This window comes from Myotis daubentonii, chromosome 3 (genome assembly GCF_963259705.1).
Source record: "Myotis daubentonii chromosome 3, mMyoDau2.1, whole genome shotgun sequence".
NCBI lineage: Eukaryota > Metazoa > Chordata > Mammalia > Chiroptera > Vespertilionidae > Myotis > Myotis daubentonii.
This window is the reverse complement of record NC_081842.1, coordinates 208,366,327-208,384,734: the sequence shown is the minus strand read 5'-3', so window position 1 is coordinate 208,384,734 and position 18,408 is coordinate 208,366,327. Positions and strand designations below refer to the sequence as shown.

The 18,408-nt window shown below is 49.6% G+C and overlaps 1 protein-coding gene across 1 annotated transcript; it reads right to left on the bottom strand.

Annotated features, from left to right (window-relative positions):
• Positions 1–413: 413 nt before the first annotated feature.
• LOC132231592 (phospholipase A2, membrane associated-like) lies at positions 414–5,563 on the bottom strand. The gene is made up of 5 exons (XM_059690974.1): positions 5,425–5,563; positions 3,915–3,966; positions 3,571–3,715; positions 3,207–3,313; positions 414–874 (listed from the first exon to the last, which is right to left on the bottom strand). The coding sequence occupies exons 2-5, from the start codon at positions 3,952–3,954 to the stop codon at positions 714–716; spliced, it is 453 nt and encodes a 150-aa protein (XP_059546957.1). The 5' UTR covers positions 3,955–3,966; positions 5,425–5,563; the 3' UTR covers positions 414–713.
• Positions 5,564–18,408: the final 12,845 nt, after the last annotated feature.

The following is an 18,408-nucleotide window of genomic DNA, read 5'->3' as shown; positions in this document are numbered from 1 at the left end:
GGGGGGAAGGGCTCAGCGAGGTGGCCCTGGCGGATGTGACTCAGCCAGTCTGACTGGGGTCTGTATTTATAACCCCTGACACCACATCGCCTTGGACCAGTTTGTTCTCACACCACGGCAGGCAGACACACACACAAACACACACACACACACACACACACACACACACACACTCACACACTCACACCCATACACACATTACCACACACATTCACACACACTCTCACTCGTACACACACTCTCACACTCATACACACACACACAGTCTCATACACACTCACTCACACACACACTCACACACATACATACACACACATGCGCACACACTCACACACGCACATATACACACGCGCACACATACGCACACACATGCGTGCATAAAAGTGCATGCGCGCGCACACACACGTACACAGTTTGCCAATGAACTAATTGCTTTATTTGGAGGAGACCCTGGGAATGTAGCCGCCACGGCTAAGCAGGAAGCGGGGCTTGGAGAGCAGTGGGGACGGGACATCTCCTGCCTCCCAAGGAAGAGGGGAAAGGCGCCAGGCCACATGCCCGGGGGCTTCTCATTCTGGAAGGAAGGCTTCTCTCTGGGATATCGAGGGGCTCCTGGCTTGTCTCTGGGATGGGAGAGGGGTGTTTCCTTCTTTGCAGGAACTACCCAGGGCGGGGAGGGGTGGGGGCCAGAGAGGGAAGCTCAGCGTGGGAGGCTAGACCTCCCCCTGCGGGAAGCACCAGTAGTCACTCCCACCGCACATCCGGTTGGGGTAGAATTGGTACCGTCTCTTGTAGGTGTTCAGGTTTCTCGCAAAACAGGAGGCAGCTGCTTTATCACATTCACACAGCTGCCTGCGACAGCGATCCTGCAACCCTGGAATCACAAGAAAATAACCCTGGCTGAGGGTTTGGGAATGTTCCATGGCCCCTGTCCTCCAGACGGGTCTAGTCCGGGCAAGCACCTAGGCTCCGGGTCCTTCCGATGGGAAGACAGAGCTCCTGCCCTCGGGGAGCGAGCGCCCAATCTGACAGGGACAACCGCCCCCAAGCACTGGGAGAGGCTTTCTTCTTCCCAACAGGTGTGTCCAGGTGCAAACCCCAGCCCCTAGCCTAGGGCCTGGGAATGGGTTGTGATTGGTGTAAACGTCATGCTCCTCCCTTTTACCTTTCAATGATTGGTCTTTGGGAGCACGTGGCCTTGTTCTGGACACTGAGCCACAGGGGAAGTCTCCTGGGGGCTGTGGGAAGGATTGATTTCCTCCCCAAAATAGAGACATCCGAGGGGGAAAGCCTCTTCTATGGGGTAAGGCCATGAGGTTGGAGTGGCACCAGGCGTTGTGGCATCCCATGGCCAAGGTCGGGGAGCAGAAGGTGGGGAAAGGCTGTGTCTCTGACCACACGGTGGAGAAGCTGCCCCCCCCCCCCTCCCCGCACTGCCCTCTGCCAGACCAGTCGGACTTCCCCACTACCCAAGCCTCCTGTGGTTGGGCATCTCGTTGCTTACGACCCAAAGCCTGCTAAGACACAGGGCCCTGCGGAGAGGTCATGACAGGGAGACACCATTTCTGATCTTAAAGAGCTCAGGGTGTTGGGGGAGAGGCGATGCTTTCTCAAAATCCCAGCAGCGGGTCTGCTGTCTGGGGCCACTGGGCAAACCCTTCCATTGACCACCCAGCTCTCTCCTCCCCTTCAGAGCCAATCGTGCCCCAGGAAACTTGGCTTCATGTCACACTCACTCTCGCCCCGCCGGCCCCCCAATCTGGATTTGCCCTCACACTCCATGGCAACAGCCCCAGTGAGGTCCTCAGGGGTCTTCCTGCCTCTAAATCCGCGGAGCCTCTCAGCCCTTATCCTGGAGACTTCGTGTTAAATCGGCTGCTGTCCACTCCTTGACCTTCTCTCTGTCTCCCTCCTCTCTCTTCTGTCTGGGCCTTTACACATCAAATGGGCAAACATATCCCACTCTCAGCTCTCTGTGCCCCGTCTAGACCACTCCCTGGAGCTGCCGGTCCCTACATCCAGCCGCCTGCTTTGCGTCTCCCTGGGTGTTCTAGAAGCCTCTTAAACATGTCTACATAGAACTCCTCCTCCCTTCACCCACCTGGACCACCTCCTGTTCCATCCACGGAACCGGATACCCACCCAACAGCTCCCTATCCCTCTACCCAGGCAACCACCAAGCTCCGCTGTTTCTACCTGAAATGGCACTCTCAGCCCTCCCATCATGACTACCATTGTCATATGTCCAATGGCAATGGTCTTCTCACTGCTGCCCCCGCCTCCCAGTCCCATCCTCTATACCCACCCTGGGGGAATCCTCCCAAATGCAAATCTTCATGCCACTCCTTTACTCAAGAGCTCCCCACTGCTCTAGGACAAAATCTAAATACAGTATGGCTTTGGGCTTTGCCTGGCCCCTCCCATTCCTTCAGCCTCATCCCTCCCCACTCCCTCTCCTTCAGGCTCACAGAATTGTCCCAGTTCCCTTGGGCCCTTTGACCCTGCTGAGCCGTCTTGTAGGAAGGCCTCTTCTATGGGGTAAGACCATGAGGTTGGAGTGGCACCAGGTGTCTTGGCATCCCATGGCCAAGGTCGGGGAGCAGAAGGTGGGGAAAAGGCTGGCCCCTGACATCTAAGCTGAGTCTTTAAGGCGGTGCAGGCATCCTCCTCCCCCTGGTGCCTGGACAGCCTTAAAGACTCAGCTTGGCTGTCAGGAGCCTTCCTGGACCGCAGCCTGTGCTCAGGGCCCTGCCCTTTGGCTTCCTGCCTATTGGAGTCTCCCATCTAGTGTTTTCCTTGTCTTTACTCCCCACTCACCTATGAGCTCCCTGAGGCAGGGGCACTGTCCCTTTGTATTTCTTCCTCTTTTTGTTGTTTTTGTTAATCCTCACCTGAGGAAATTTTCCCATTGATTTTTAGGGAGAGTGCTAGGGAGGGGGAGACACACACAGAAAGAAACATTGATGTGAAAGAGACACATTGATTGGTTGCCTCCTGCAGGCACCCAACTGTGGGTTGGGAGTCGAGCTTGCAACAGAGGTAGGTGCTGCTGGAATTGAACCCATGGCCGATGCTCTATCCACTGAGCCAAATGGGCCAGGGCTCCCCTTTGTATTTCTCTCTCTGGTGCTCAGCACAGTGCCCAGCACAGTGGGCATTTGGTAAGAGAAGCAAGGAGACAGGGTGAAGTTGTAGAACGTCCTTACCACAGAAGATTTTGCCGTTTTCGTAATCAAATTCGTACTCCAGTAACTTGGTGCCACATCCCAAATCCTCCAGACGTTCATAGCAACAGTCATGTTCGGCGCAGCACCTGGGCGAGGAGAGGTGATTGGGGCTGCTTCCCCCCAGCTCCAGGGAGCCTGGTCCCCTGTGGTCTTGCCCCTTGACCCTGGTCAGAGACCCAATGACCCTGAAATGGTCTAGAGCAGAGTTTCCAACATGCTGGCTACTTTCCCAGGTGGGACCTCCTGGAGTTCTGTGACAATGGGCACCAGCCCTGCCTGGCAGCTCCCAGCCCTGCAGGGGCCACGAGTGGGCAGAGGGAGGGGAGGGATGGGGTGGCCTCACCGATCTGTTGCATCCTTGGGGGTTCCTCGGCCGCCCCAGCCACAGTAGCAACCATATGAGCCATAATTGGACACAGCATCCTTTCTTGTCGCCAACCAAACCATTATCCAGAAATCCACCAAATCCCCGTGGGTCTGCAGCAGGCCTGGAAGAACATAGCCAGGGGATGGGGCCTGGGGCCCTGTGCCCTCCTCCTCTGCCCCTCTCTGCTACTCCCCTTCCCACTAGGGCCTCTCTACCACCCACTGAGGGAGGGCCTGTGGAAATGGGAAGGAAAGCTGGGGCTAAGGGTGCTTTCATCTTGGGCTGCCCCATTGTGGCCAGAGGTTAGGGTTCGCTCTTACCAAAGGCCATGGTCAAGGCCAACAATAGAAGGGTCTTCATGTGGACAGTCCCCTGCGTGAGAAATGCAGATGGATTGGCCTAGACTAGTGATGACGAATCTTTTGAGCTCGGCATGTCAGCATTTTGAAAAACCCTAACTTAACTCTGGTGTCGTGTCAATTATAGAAATTTTTTGATATTTGCAACCATAGTAAAACAAATATTTATATTTTTGATATTTATTTTATTTATTTAAATGCCATTTAACAAAGAAAAATCAACCAAATAAAATGAGTTTGCGTGTCACCTCTTACACGCGTGTCATAGGTTCGCCATCACTGGCTTAGACTCCTCTCCCAGGTGGTCCCAGCTTCTGCCCCAGCCCCCTGCTCTCTGGCTCATATTCAGCAACCCTGGAGAAACGAACCTTCAGGGGGACACACAGACATGCTCCTGGATCCACGATGACTACCTTTGTCATACAGGAACACACAAGGTGCGTGTACACACAGGGCCTTCTGACCCTTCCCAGCTCTGTTTGACTATTTTCACACACATGCAGGCCTCAGACCCAAGGAGACCCCCACATGGTACGCTCAGGAGATGTCCACGCTCCCCATCAGACTGAGAGTTCCTGGAGGGTGCAACCAGGTCATCCCAACCAACTCGGAGACTCCCAAGGTCATAGGTTGTGCACCTCTCCCCCACCCCCATTAGACATATCTTACTTGTTCCAACCGGATTCAAGGCTTGGGAATTTCATCTCTGAAGTCCAATCTCCAATGTTTTTTTCCAAAACTAAAGCACAGCTCCCTCTCTTTGCAAGACTTTCCAACCCTTTACGCAAATACACATGTGCAAATGCATTTATAGTCACGCACATATGCATGCATATACCCACTCCTGAACTCACCCATGAATGCAGACCTCTGTTGGGAGCCATTAGAAATTACATATACATCTTCAGCTTACAACAATAGGTCGCTGGTCCCCCCAAGCCAGCTCCCGGAAACCAATTAAGCCTTGTGGTTTAGCCTGGAGTTAAAAGATAAGCTACCCTCACCCTAAGTACACAGCTGCTAAATCTCCGCTGCTAAGCACACAGCCATCCGGAGCCTGCTAAATCTCTAGTGATAGGTTACCACCCATAGACCGCTTTACCCACCCCCTGTCCCTAAAACAGTATATATCCTGCCGCTGTAAGAATAAAATTTGAGGCTTGATCAGAACACTGTCTTGCCTCCATTCTTTCGTGTCGCTTGTTTGTCTCATTCTCCTAGGGTGTCTCTTCGTTCCCCCTTTGTTGTCCCGCGGGTCGGGACAGACCTCCTTTCATACAATCACTCACAGACCCATACAACACACTTGTGCACATCCCCCCCCCCCAAAGCATGTGCATAAATGTGTATGTTCATGTATGCAACAAACACATGCATAAATACACATGGACACATATGCCACAGCCATTCTTAAAGGCAGCCACTGAGCAAGACCCATACTCCTGACAAGGCATGAATTTTGGGGTGTTACCTCTAAGAGAACGCTGGTGTTAATAGCTCCAAGTGCTGGTCTTGTTAAGTCTGAACTCCAGCTCCCCTTAAATAGCTGCCCCCTAGGGAAGGATGGGAGTTGGTGGGTATGCAAATGGGGTGGGAGTGCCTCCAATGAGTGGACTTAAACTTTGGCATGCCTATAGCCCTGGGTTATCCCCTTTTCTTCCCCTCATTAGCCTGCAGGACAGAGCTGAGGATGGAAAAACAGTATGTGCTGTTAGGGGATGCTAAAATTGTAGATTACTTTGTAATCTTTCCCAGGGGCCTCATTCCTGACTTCAGTCCATTCCCATAACCAGGCGCTAGGTGTGAGCACCAGTTGCCTCTCTGGAACCAGGGTCAGGAGAGGGCAGGGGTGTCCGCTGCTGCAGGCAATGGCTCATCTGCAGGCCTGCAGGCCCATCTCAGGGGGGAGGATTGCTCCTTTCTCTGGCTGAATGTGGCATTTGGTATAGGAATGGGGGCATTTAGAAAAGGAGGGCATTTATTGTTATTCATTCATTCCATCAATCATTCATTCACCGGAAGTACACACTCAACCTCTACAAAATTGGGGAGGTGGTGGGGGTGTGAGGACCTGTCCTGCCCCAACCCTCGACCCCACCCAGGGCCACAGCAGGGAAAGGGGTTCAGTGAAGCAGATGGTCCCTTCCTATTGGGCCAGCACCTCCACCTTCTCTTTGTGCTCCTCTTTCTTTTTCTTCTCCTCCTCCTCCTCCTCCTCCTTCTCATCCTCCCCTTCTGGAAAAAGCGAGAGCCTGCCCTGGAGTTCACCCTAAAGCGCTGCCTCCACCTTACCCCAGTCCTCACTCACTTTGTCCAGAGACGGAACTAATGACTGCTTCCCAGGTCTATTGTTCTTTCTTTTTCAGCCGTCAGGGACATGGGTGACTCCAGCTTTAATTCCTAAAGCAAATACCTTCTCCCCGGCCCTCCAAGACATGCTCAACATTGAGCTTCCAGGGCCTTCGGTAAACACTCCCTGACACCAACCTCAAAACAGCCAGCGTGGCAGAGGGCAGAGCTCCTAAACACTCCACCTGTGCCCCTTCCCCAGGTGCCCCTCCAGGTGCGCAGGCCCAGGGGACTGGCTCCGGTGAGAGCACCTGAGCATTGGTGCCGAGGGGCCTTTCCCTGTCCCTCGTGGTGGGACCAGAAGCAGGGCAGCAGGTTGGATCCCTGAGTCAGGGCCTCGAGAACACCTGCCCGGGAGTGACCCACAGACCCTCATGGGACTGAGGGAGAAGGACGTGTTGGTTTCAGTCACTGGTCACTGAGACTGGTAGTGACTGCAGCATAAGCTCGTCTATGCTAACAGCCTTCGAGGCAGCGTTCACCTCGCAGATGATATGTAGTTCCAATGCTAGGCCTGTGTGAGGGTGAACTGAGTCCCCGGGCAAAGTCCTGTGTGGAAGTCCTAACTTCCAGTATCTCAGAGTGTAACCTTATTGGAAAACAGGGCCTTTGAAGATGTGATTAGTTAAGATAAAGTTATTAGGCTGAATCCACTAGTACTGGTGTCCCTACAAAAAGGGAAAATTTGGGCACAGACACACGCAGTGAGGACACCATGTGAAGATGTCGGCTGAGGTCAGCAATGCTTCTATAAGCCAAGAAACGCTGAAGGTGGAGGGAAACCCAGTGGCTAGGGGAGACAATGGAACAGATTCTCTCTCGGGGCCCTCCCTCTCAAGGAACTGGCCATACCAGGACCTTGATCTCAGACTTCAGGTCTCAAGAACGATAAAACAATACACCTGCCATTTAAGCCACTCAGCTGGTGGGACTTGTGCCTAGCAACCATCACCCTCCAGGGATCTCTGTCTGCCTGGGAATTTCACTCTCAGAGCTGTTTGCTTTAGCCTAAGTCAGGGTTCAGAGGGGAGGGGCTAGAGTAGACCTTCGTCTTTTGTCAAGCACCGCAGTGTTTGGAACATGGTCATGTCTACAATAGGCAAACTGCCTCCCCGACAGCCCTGATCCTGGAGGGCCCTGGCCCTGCATCCAGGCCGCAGCACTCACGGACTCTGCTGGCCACCCACGTGGCCGCTCTTGTCCCATCTTCTCAGGGTTCCCCCACAGGAACTCGAAGTCCATGATTCAGTCTCTTGACAGCCTCCTTCACCCAAGGACTGATTTAAGCACTTGGAGTACATCAGTGCACAGACACACACCTGTATTCAAGGTGCGCCTTTTTAGTGGAGAGGGACAAAGAATAAACAAAAGACACAAAAATAAATTATATAGCCTGTTCGGTGGGGATCATGCAATGAACAGAAGCAATAGAGATGGAGAAGGGGTGGCAAGAGGGAGTGGGTGAAGGTGGGTTGCAATTTTACGTAGGGTGGACCTTCTCAGATGGAAAGTGCTTAGAGCATCATCAGTGTTCAGAAAAGTCTTTTTAAAAATATATATTTTTTTGATTTTTTCACAGAGAAGAAGGGAGAAGGACAGAGAGTCAGAAACATCGATGAGAGAAGAACATCGATGAGAGAGGAACATCGATCAGCTGCCTCCTGCACACCTCCTACTGGGGATTTTTTATGCCTGAAACCAAGGCACATGCCCTTGGCCGGAATCGAACCTGGAACCTGTCAGTCTGCAGGCCGACGCTCTATCCACTGAGCCAAACCACTTAGGGCAAAAAGTTGTTGTATATATATATATATATATAAATTATTTATACTTAAAAGACTCAGCCTTTTGGCAATGGTTCTTTTTCCTCTGAGGATTTTGTTGTAATGTACGGTGTGAATCACACAAGGACGCCTCAATAAGTTGAATTAAAGAGTCATATTTATTGCAAATCCGGGATTATGAGGGGGCATTTCGCTCTCCCAGAACCCATAGTGTCTCGCCCAGCCCCAACACCAGATTTATATAGGCAAAGATCATAAAGGTATTGATTACATCCCAAGGTTTGGAATGAGGAACCTGATTTGCAAAAAAGCAGTTTACAGAAGCAGAAGCAGCATGTTGTCTAAATTATAGTTTTGGGTCTCGGGGGTCACTGAATTGACAGAAACACATTATCTAGAGCCCTTGGGTCTGGAATGAGGAACCTGGTTTGCAAAAAAGCAGTTTACAGAAGCAGAAGCAGCATGGTAACTAAATTACAGTGTTGGGGGCTCTGGAACACTGAGTCAACAGGGACACGTGAACTGGAACCCACTGACCCTGGGATAATTGTGCTGTCCTCCCCAGGTAAAGGAAAATGTGGTTTCTAAGACCAGTATGACCACAACCGATGGGATATTCACATTACAATCAATAGGTTATTTAATCGAATGGGTTGATTTATATAATTCAGAAAATCAAAATAACTTTTCTATTATTTTAGCAAGCAAACAAGTACAGAAACCAAACAGCAGGGTTAGAGTTAAACTGCAGTTTCTACCTGAGATGATTGCTACCATACTTCATTCCCCACTGGTTTTATGTACATGAGTCAAATCTTGGACTCATCCTTATTAGTTAGGGGATCGTACTGTCCCCTAACTACAAGTTGTTTGACCGAATTAATTTTTCTAAACTGCCTGCTTGGCACATTTAGTTTTCTATTTACTCACCCCACTTCTTTTAAGGGCATTCTCTATTCTGTTCCTGCTCTCCTGTCCCCTAACACATCTAGCCCCACTAGGCCCCGGACTTTCTCACTGTAAAAATGTTCTTACAGTTACCAAGGCCCCTAGTGCCATGGTCCCCATCAGTACTGTCCTCACTGAAGCCCAGTTCCCCTCCTGCGGGCGTCAAGCCTCCTCCTGGCCTGCGTGGAGCCCAGGCTAGGGATCTCACAGGAGAGGCTGCTGGCTGCCGGGATCAAGGCCATTTCCTGATGCAGGAGCTGGGAGTGGTGTAGTCAGGTCTGGATGCCGTCAACCTTAACAGCCGTGGGTGTGCTTGGGGTGATAGTGTTTATTCCCTTCCAAGTTGGGGTGAGTCCTTGGGTAGTGAACTTCTTTACCCACACTGAGTCCCCAGACTGAAAGGGATGTACAGGGTCCGAGGTGGGCACTGGCAGGGCGTCTCGAACAAGCTTATGGTGGCTCTCTGGGCATATTGCAGAGCCTGCAAGGACTTGAGCAAGGAATGGTTATGACTTTAAGCTTTTAATTCCTCCCCTAACTTTGGGCAGGATAGGGGGAGGTCTACCAAACATGATTTCAAAAGGGGAGAACCCCTCCCGGTTGGGGGTACACCTGGCCTGTAAGTAGGCAAAGGGCAGGAGGTTGGTCCAGTTTTCACCGGTTTCTGGGATAAATTTAGTTAAAGTCCTTTTAGAGTCCTGTTCATACCTGCCCTGAATTTGTGGCCGGTATGCACAATGGAGTTTCCAATTTATGCCTAAGATTTGAGCTATACTTTGAGATACCTTGGCTACAAAGGCGGGGCTGTTATCTGATCCTATGACTGCTGATAGCCCAAAGCTAGGTATAATCTCCTGGAGTAATTTCTTGACCATTATAGAGGCAGTTTCTGTCCTGGTGGGCTAGACTTCAACCCATCCCGAGAAAGAGTCTATAAAAACTAGCAGGTACTCATACCCTGATGCCGGTGGCTTAATCTCTGTGAAATCCACCTCCCAATGCTCTCCTGGGGAGTTCCCCTGGGCCTGAATTCCCAGGGGGACCCTCTTACCTTGCATTTACCTGTGACCTGCCTCACAAAAGTTCAGAAGTCTTGGTGACGCCTATGTGGGTAGCCTGGTGTAACTGGGCAACTAAAGTCCGACCTAGAGCCTCTGGGACCAACAGTCTGCCATCTGGTAGAGTCCACCAACCATTTGGTCCTCTGGTAGCTTGCTTCTGTCCTGCCAATTCCTCCTCTTGTAAAGGCCCCACTGGTTTTTGGGCGGCTTCCTTGGCAGCTTGGTACTGGGTGACCCTGGTGTTTGACATCCATCTCTCCGGAGCACCTCGAAGGAGGGCTTCCACAGCATGGGGTGTTGTCAGGGCTAGTTCCTGGCCCAAAGTCAGCTTATCTGCCTCCTTTACCAGCAATGCTGTGGTGGCCACTGCCCGGGGGCACGCTGGCCACCTTGCTGCCATGGGGTCCAGTCTCTTACACAGATAGGCCTCAGGTCTCTTCCAGGGACCTAGAGTCTGGGTGAGAACCCCTTTGGCAATGCCCCTTACCTTACTCATGTAGAGGTGGAAGGGCTTCGTGACATCTGGCAAGGCTAGGGCAGGTGCTGAGACGAGAGCCTTCTTTAGCTTCTCAAAGGCCCATTGTTCCACTTCGGTCCAGTTTAGCAATCTCCGAGAACCCCGGTATCCACAGGCGGCAGTATCCAACTGCCCCTAAGAATTCCCGAACCTGCTTCTTGGTTGTAGGCATAGGGATCCGTAAGATTGCCTCTATTCGACTGAGAGGGTCCGTCTGCCTTTGCTAATGTTGTACCCCAGGTATGTGACATCAGAGGAGCACAACTGTGCCTTCTTGGCTGACACCGGGTAGCCTAATGCTTGAAAGGTGCCTAACAGGCCCTCAGTGGCTTGTCGGCAATTTTCCTCAGTATCTGCTGCCAGCAGATCATCTACATACTGGAGTAGGGTACATTCTGGATGCTCCTGTCTAAAGGCAAGTAGGTTTGAGCTCAAGGTTTCATCAAAAAGGGTGGGAGACTTTTTGAAACCTTGAGGCGGTCTAGTCCAGGTTAATTGTCCTGAGAATCCACTCTCTGGGTCATTCCACTCAAATGAAAAGATAGCAATTCTTTCTTTGCTTCTAAACTCAGGGGGTATTGCCTTACGGAGCTGGAGTGCTGGTGACTTGCAATCGGACTACTACAGAAGCTTGATGACTTGCTAACCCCGGGGAAATTTCCCCAAGTAAGCAAAGTCACCTTGGCCCTTTCCTGCAAGAGATATTCCTCTGGGAGAGGACAGGTTAGAAGAATGAGGGCAGGGGAGGATGGGTTTGGGCTTGGGTTCCTTGGGTCTACGGTGAAGTGTGCTCTGTCCCCCTCGAAGGATATGGTGGCTTGTAGTTTCTGTAAGAGGTCATGTCCAAGTAAGGGGTATGGGCATTCTGGCATGACCAGAAACGAATGAGTTACCGTGTTCTTTCCAAGGTCCACAGCCTCTTTGATGTCCAATGAAAAAGGGCAGTTTGTCTGGTGGCTCCCTGGACTGATGTCTTCTTAGATGTTATGGGTCCCATTGGCTCTGTCAAGACTGAGTAGGCTGCTCCAGAGTACACCAGAAAACTAACTAGGGGTCCTATTTATAAAAATTATTCTGGGCTCCAAGCGGTTCAAGGAAAAGGAGTCCTGGCCCTATTAGTCCCCTTCCCTGAGTGTAAATCCTTCAGAGCCTGGGTTTCCCCTCAGCCTCCCGCTTTCCTTTGTTAAACTACCAGGATATTCTCTCTTCCAGTGCCCCTACTTTCTACAATAGGCATACTAATACCTTTCTAGTTTGCTGCCGGCCTTTTCTTTCCTTTAGCCCTGTTTCTCCTCCTGTGTGGGAAACCACCTATTGTCTTCACTAGCAGGGAAGTGTAGACAGAGAACCCAGAAGGCTGGTGACCCTTGAAGCCCTAGCAAAGGTCAGGGCTGTGCACCCAGTTAGTCCAGACACTGGTAGCTGAAGCAACTTCCCCACCAGACAGTCATGTAAATCTTTATTAATAAGATAGTCTGCCTATTACTGGAAATTGCCTGCTGATGGGCTAGTTTGCCTGTTACTGGAAATTGCCTGCCTAAGGGCTGCGCTATGGGTGTATCCCAGATCAATAAAAGGTTGGCGCAGCCCTTCCCTTTGAGTTGGACTTACCCGCCTGGCCCCCCAATATCTCCAATTATCTCATGTCTCTTCTCTCTCATTTGTGTGCGGCTCCTCTTCCAGATCCTGAACCCTGAACCACACGGGACGTGGAGGGAAAACATTTACCACACTCCGGGTGTCCCTACTGTTAACTTTCTGGGCTACCTCTACCAGCTGTGACAGATTCATTCCTTCAAATCCTTCTAATTTTTGGAGTTTCTTTTTCTAGCTCCTGCCTTTTAAGTGCCCCCCAAACCTCCATCAGAACAGGGTGAAAAGTGTCCAAGGAGGCCTTGTTCCCAGGGGTTCTTGGGTCTCACTGGGGCGCAGGGAGGCACAAGGAGGCACAGGGAAATTTCCCTCCTTGCCGCTGCAGCAAAAGCAGTGGCCGCCTATTCACAATAATGCCTCGGAGGGTGAGAGACAATTACTACCCCAGTGAGCAGAGGGCGCAGGAGATGGGAGCCGGATAGGTGGAGGTGGGGAGCTCGGCGCAGGTCCCCAGGTGACTAGTGGAGGTGCTCCGCTGGGGAGGGGGGCGGGGAGGCATTTTCGTCTGGCAGTCCTTTTCCCTCTGTTCCCACTGGAAAAAAAGCGCTTGCCTCCAGCCAGCGATGGTGGCATGGTGGTACGCTGGCCCAGGGAAACATGCCCTGCGATCAGACTCCCTGACCTCTCCGAAAAGCCCCTTTGTTTGAGTGTGTTTCCATTAAAAAGCAAACAAACATCTGCACCTACACCCTTTCAGTGAACAAGTACTTTTACAGCCTTGGGATCTTGAGCAGATAACAGGAACACTGCCCAAGTCCCCTGATGGGGGCCTGACAAGAACAGATGTGGAGGCCTTTGGCTGGGGGGTATAAAGCCTCCATTCTTCCTCCCTCGGCACTGCTAAGCACAGGATCATTGGGGAGGTCTTTTCACCTAGGCAAAGCTGTGCTGAACCATCTGGAGCAAAAGTGGTTTCTGCTCCCATTTTGGCTAAAAGGTCTCTGCCCATTAGAAGGACGGGGCAATCTGGCAAATACAGGAATTCATGAACCACCTGGTGGCTGCCTAACTGACATCGGCAGGGGCGGCAGAATGGTCTGCAGCTGTGGTCTCGGTAGCTCCAATAATGGTGACTTCCTGTCCTGAGAGGAGAGCTACCTTCTGAGTAACTACCGAGTGCTCTGCCCCTGTATCAACCATAAAGTTCACAGTCTGGCCCCCGATTTTCATTTCGACCATGGGCTCATGGGGGCCCAGTTGGAAAGAGCCCAGTCTGTCCTAGTCAGAGTCAGCTGTTGCCAGTCCAATGAGGTCTGCCTCAGGCAGCTCTGGCCAATAGTGGCTGGGTGGTTTGGATGGCCTTGCCAGCTTCTTCTGGCCTGCTCCTACCCTGCCTGCCTCTTCACTCCTGCTACTAAACCTTACTCTGTCCCTTCTTACACATGCAGAACCGGACCCAAGGCGGCAAGGTTTGAGCAATTTTAAAACTCCTTAACATACATTCTAAGACAGTCGTGTTTGAGGAGGAGCTATTTACCCATGTTGCAGGGAGGGACCGGGTTGCCTCCTCCTTAAAAAATACCTGAATAAAAGAATTAATCAAAATAAGGCTTATTCTCTAACTTCGTTTATCCTTGGGTGTGGACAGCAAATGACACTAATCAGATTGACATAAACTATTTAACCTCTGTTTAGGGAGGCAAATGCAAATCATTTACTCCCAAGTGTCCTTGGTTTAGAAAAGGTAGGATTTCTGCTCAGTTTCCCTATTCTACTTGTCCCAGCTTACTGGCCTATCATCCATTCAACTTTCTTTCAAAATTCCTCTTTTCCTTCTCATCACATACACAACCTTCACAAATTTCACACTTTCAAACCTTCTTTCTATGTCCTTCAAAAATGCATAACCATGCCTCAGACCTTTCATTAAATATTTCTCTTTACCTTCCTCCATCACACCAAAGCCATACTTTCCACTTAGTTAGAACTCTTAGCCTTAATTTTTAGGTGACATGTAAATAATTAATATTCCTCAGATTAGCAATACATTTATATTTTTTAAGAGACACAAACAGAAATTTCACTAGCTAAACAATTTTAAACAACAAAGACACATATTTAAACAATAAAGACAGATAACATTCCCAATTAAAAACTTTGAATCACCACGGAAACTCGGGAGATGTTTAGGGTTTTTTTTTGTTTTTGTTTTTTTGTTTTTTTTTTTAAAGAAAACAAAACAGGAACAAACATAAAAACACTTTTACACCGGCGCATGCCACATTTACACCACAAAATACCAACAAATCTGTTTCAATTGTGCAGAGATACAGAACAAGCCCCTGAACAGAGGCAGTAGAAAACTGCCTAGGAACGCTTCTCTTCTACCTTTTTTAAAAGACAGGCCAGACTCGAACCCTTAGCTAGTCCTAGTTTTTACTTCCCTCCTGGAAGTTCCAGAGACGGTGAATAACGTCTAGAAGCCATTCCTCCAGATACAAGACAAGTCTCTTAGAGATCCTTGATAACCTAGACCAGTAATCCATTCAAGTAATCCTTCAATAGAATAAAAGGCTGGATGAAACCACTCAATGTCCTCCAAGAGGATTTCAGTGAAATGACAAAAAGAACATAAAGCTCACAAACAAAACCAAAACCCAAAAACCAAAGCCAAAAGTAGCCCCTGATGTCTCAGGGGTACTCCAAGGGCGGGGAAGTTATGGCTGCGTCCAGCCCTCCTCGCAATCCACCAGTGACTGGTCAAAAAGCCAAAACTCACCTCTAGAGGATTTCTCAGGTGACTCAGGAATTTTTTTTTTTTTTAGGGACGGGCCAACGTCCCCTGTCCGCTAGCTGGATCTGAAGGGGAGTTCTCTGGGGCCCTGGAACTTCTCAGGGTGCACACCCCCTAGAAACTCCTTAGTCTCCATGACTGGCCCAGGGGAGGTTTGGCCTCCCTTTGCAACCGAAACAGCACCCCTAGGGGGCTGCATCTCGCTGGGGCCTCCAAATGTTGTAATGTACCCCACGAATCACACAAGGATGCCTCAAGAAGTCGAATTAAAGAGTCACATTTATTGCAAATCCAGGATTATGAGGGGGCATTTCGCTCTCCCAGATCCCATAGTGTCTGGCCCAGCCCCAATGTCAGATTTATATAGGGAAAGATCACAAAGGTATTGATTACATCCCAAGGTTTGGAATGAGGAACCTGATTTGCAAAAAAGCAGTTTACAGAAGCAGAAGCAGCATGTTATCTAAATTATAGTTTTGGGTCTCGGGGGTCACTGAATTGACAGAAACACATTATCTAGAGCCCTTGGGTCTGGAATGAGGAACCTGGTTTGCAAAAAAGCAGTTTACAGAAGCAGAAGCAGCATGGTAAGTAAATTACAGTTTTGGGGGCTCTGGAACACTGAGTCAACAGAGACGTGTTAACTGGAGCCCTCTGACCCTGGGATAACTGTGCTGTCCTTCCCAGGAAAAGGAAAATGTGCTTTCTAAGACCAGTATGACCACAGCCAATGGGATATTCACATTACAATCAATAGGGTATTTAACCGAATGGGTTGATTTATATAATTCAGAAAATCAAAATAACTTTTCTATTATTTTAGCAAACAAATAAATACAGAAACCAAACAGCAGGGTTAGAGTTAAACTACAGTTTCTACCTGAGATGATTGCTACCATACTTCAATTATGTCTGAATTTTTTTCTACTATTTCCTGTTTTGTATATGAGGAAAAAATACTCATTACTCCTCTTTAAAAAGCCACCTTATTTTGAAACACACTTACACCTACAGGAAAGTTGCAGTGGCACATGCCTGTATTCCCCGGGAATTCCAGCTTCCCCGAGAGTTAACACCCCACATGGAGCCATGGCACAATGATAGGAACCAGCAAATGGACACTATTAACTCATCTACAGACCTTATTGGAATGTCAGCAGTTTTCCTATGAATGTCTTTTTTTCCACGATACAATTCAGGATGCCACATCCCATGCAGTTTTCACATCTCCAATCTGTGATCGTTCCTTAGTTTTTCTTTGCTTTTTGTGACCTTCAAACTTTTTGAAGAGCACTGCTCCAGCATTTATAGAATGTTCCTCAGTTGGGTTTATCTGGTGTTTTCTCATGACCAGATTGAGGGTATGCACTATCACAGAAGTGACAGTGCTCTCTCTCAGGGAAATGGATCAATGGTCCATGATATTGATAGGTCTCATTACTACTGATGTTCACCTTGATCGTTTGGTAAGGTGGTGTCTGCCAGGTATCCTCACTGAAAATTACTATTTGTCCTTTTGTAATTAGTATGTATCTTGGGGGGAGTTACTTTGAAACCATACAAATGTGAGAAGCCACCTATTGTCTTCACTAGCAGAGAGGTGTGGACAAGGAACCCGGAAGGCTGGTGATCCTTGAAGCCCGGGCAAAGGTCAGGGCTATGCACCCATTGTTAGTCCAGACAAAGGTAGCTGAAGCAACTTCCCCATTTATTATTATGTAAATCCTTGCTGTTGGGCAGGTCTGCCTGTTACTGGAAATTGCCTGCCTAAGGGCAATGGGGTGGATCCCAAACTGAATAAACAGATGGCCAGGCCTGGGCACCAGTGGAAGTTCTTCCCTTTGAGTTGGACTTGCCCGCCTGGCCCCCCAATATTTCCAAATTATTATTTCTTGTCTTGTCTCTTTCATTTGTGTGCGGCCCCTCTTCCAGATCCTGAACCCTGAACCACGCAGGACGTGGGGGGAAAACAAACACATAAACATTACACATACAAATGTTCCATTTCTCCTCATACTTCTGCTCACTGATTTTAGCATCAATCTATGTTCTTGCCTGCAACCATTATTACTATTGCTTTTTAATTCATGCCTTCAACGTTAAGAATTTAAATTCTACTGTAGGTAAGAGCTTTTCTTTGTATTTATTTATTCAAATAATTATTTATATTAGTAGGCGCTCATTATTTTCATCTATGGAGTGTGAGTCAATACCATCCTTATTTGTTTCCTTGCTCAGATTGTCCCATCTTGGCCATGGAGAGCACCTTTATGTTGACAGCTATGTCTTTTTGGCATGCCCTCGTCATCATTTTTTTCTTAGCATTTCCTTACTTTCTGGTATTACAAAATGTTCCAAGCTATCTGGTATTTTAATTTTCCAATCATACATTTCTCCTAGGATCCCTGGTTCTTTTCTTTTCTCCCCTTCCTTCCTTCCCTCCCTCCTTCCCCCCTTCCTTCCTTCCTTCCTTCCTTCCTTCCTTCCTTCCTTCCTCCCTCCCTCCCCCCCTCCCTCCCTTCCTTCCCTCCTTCCTTCCTTCCTTCCTTCCTTCCTTCCTTCCTTCCTTCCTTCCTTCCTTCCTTCCTTCCTTCTTTCTTCCTTCCTTCCTGAGAATGGTATTTAGAAAATAAGATCTGGGAGATAGGATGCTTATTGTTACTGGGATGTCACTGCTTGTTTATAAGGTGCTGCATGCCTTTGGATACTGGTCCTTATATGTACAATCTGTCCACCACACAAGTGGCTTTCCGATGTCCAGGGGCTCTGCAAGCACAGAGCAGGGTCTCTCCTCGCGGATGGAGAGCCCCTCAAGAAGATGGAATGGTCTTTCCATCAGACCAGGAACTCCCTGCATCTCCTACTTCTCTATCACCCCAGGCCATGCTCCAGGAAGATGTAAGAAACTTGCCCCTTCAAGGCAAACCGCCTGGAGAGTGCCAGGACGCAGAAGGTGAGCACAGAAGCCCTCTGCAGAGGAAAAGCTCTGTGAGCATCAAGTCCAGCCCCCTGCCTCTCCTGAGCTGAAAACGCCCAGGGGACTGGTTCTGAGCTGACCCGGTGAGATGATTAGCTGCTGCCCATCTCTGTCCTCAGCACACAGCACAGGGCCTGTAGAAGGGAGGGGCTCCATCCGTGTGTGCTGAGTGAATTAATGAGTGAAGGAATGGTAATTATGTGGGGACAGGGGCCCAGACACCCGGCAGGAGGGCCACAAGATGAATTCTAGGCCCCACCTCTGGGCGGCTCTGAGCTGACTGATAGGTGAGCAGCGTGTCTGGAATGTGAGTGGCTCATAACCGGACAGAATTGTGGTCTAATCTCAGGACCTGCAGCTGAGAAGGTCCTGGGAAAAGCCCGTTCATGGCTTCTTGACGAGCTTGTGTTTGATTGAAATCAACAGTTTGAT

What these genes read in the sequence shown, in the direction of transcription:
- LOC132231592 (XM_059690974.1), bottom strand. Translation starts at nt 3,954, where the DNA reads ATGAAGACCCTTCTATTGTTGGCCTTGACCATGGCCTTTG. An exon ending in GGCCTTGACCATGGCCTTTG is followed by an intron (nt 3,716 to 3,914) that starts GTAAGAGCGAAC and finishes ATGTTCTTCCAG; the next exon opens with GCCTGCTGCAGACCCACGGG. An exon ending in CCCAAGGATGCAACAGATCG is followed by an intron (nt 3,314 to 3,570) that starts GTGAGGCCACCC and finishes CTCCTCGCCCAG; the next exon opens with GTGCTGCGCCGAACATGACT.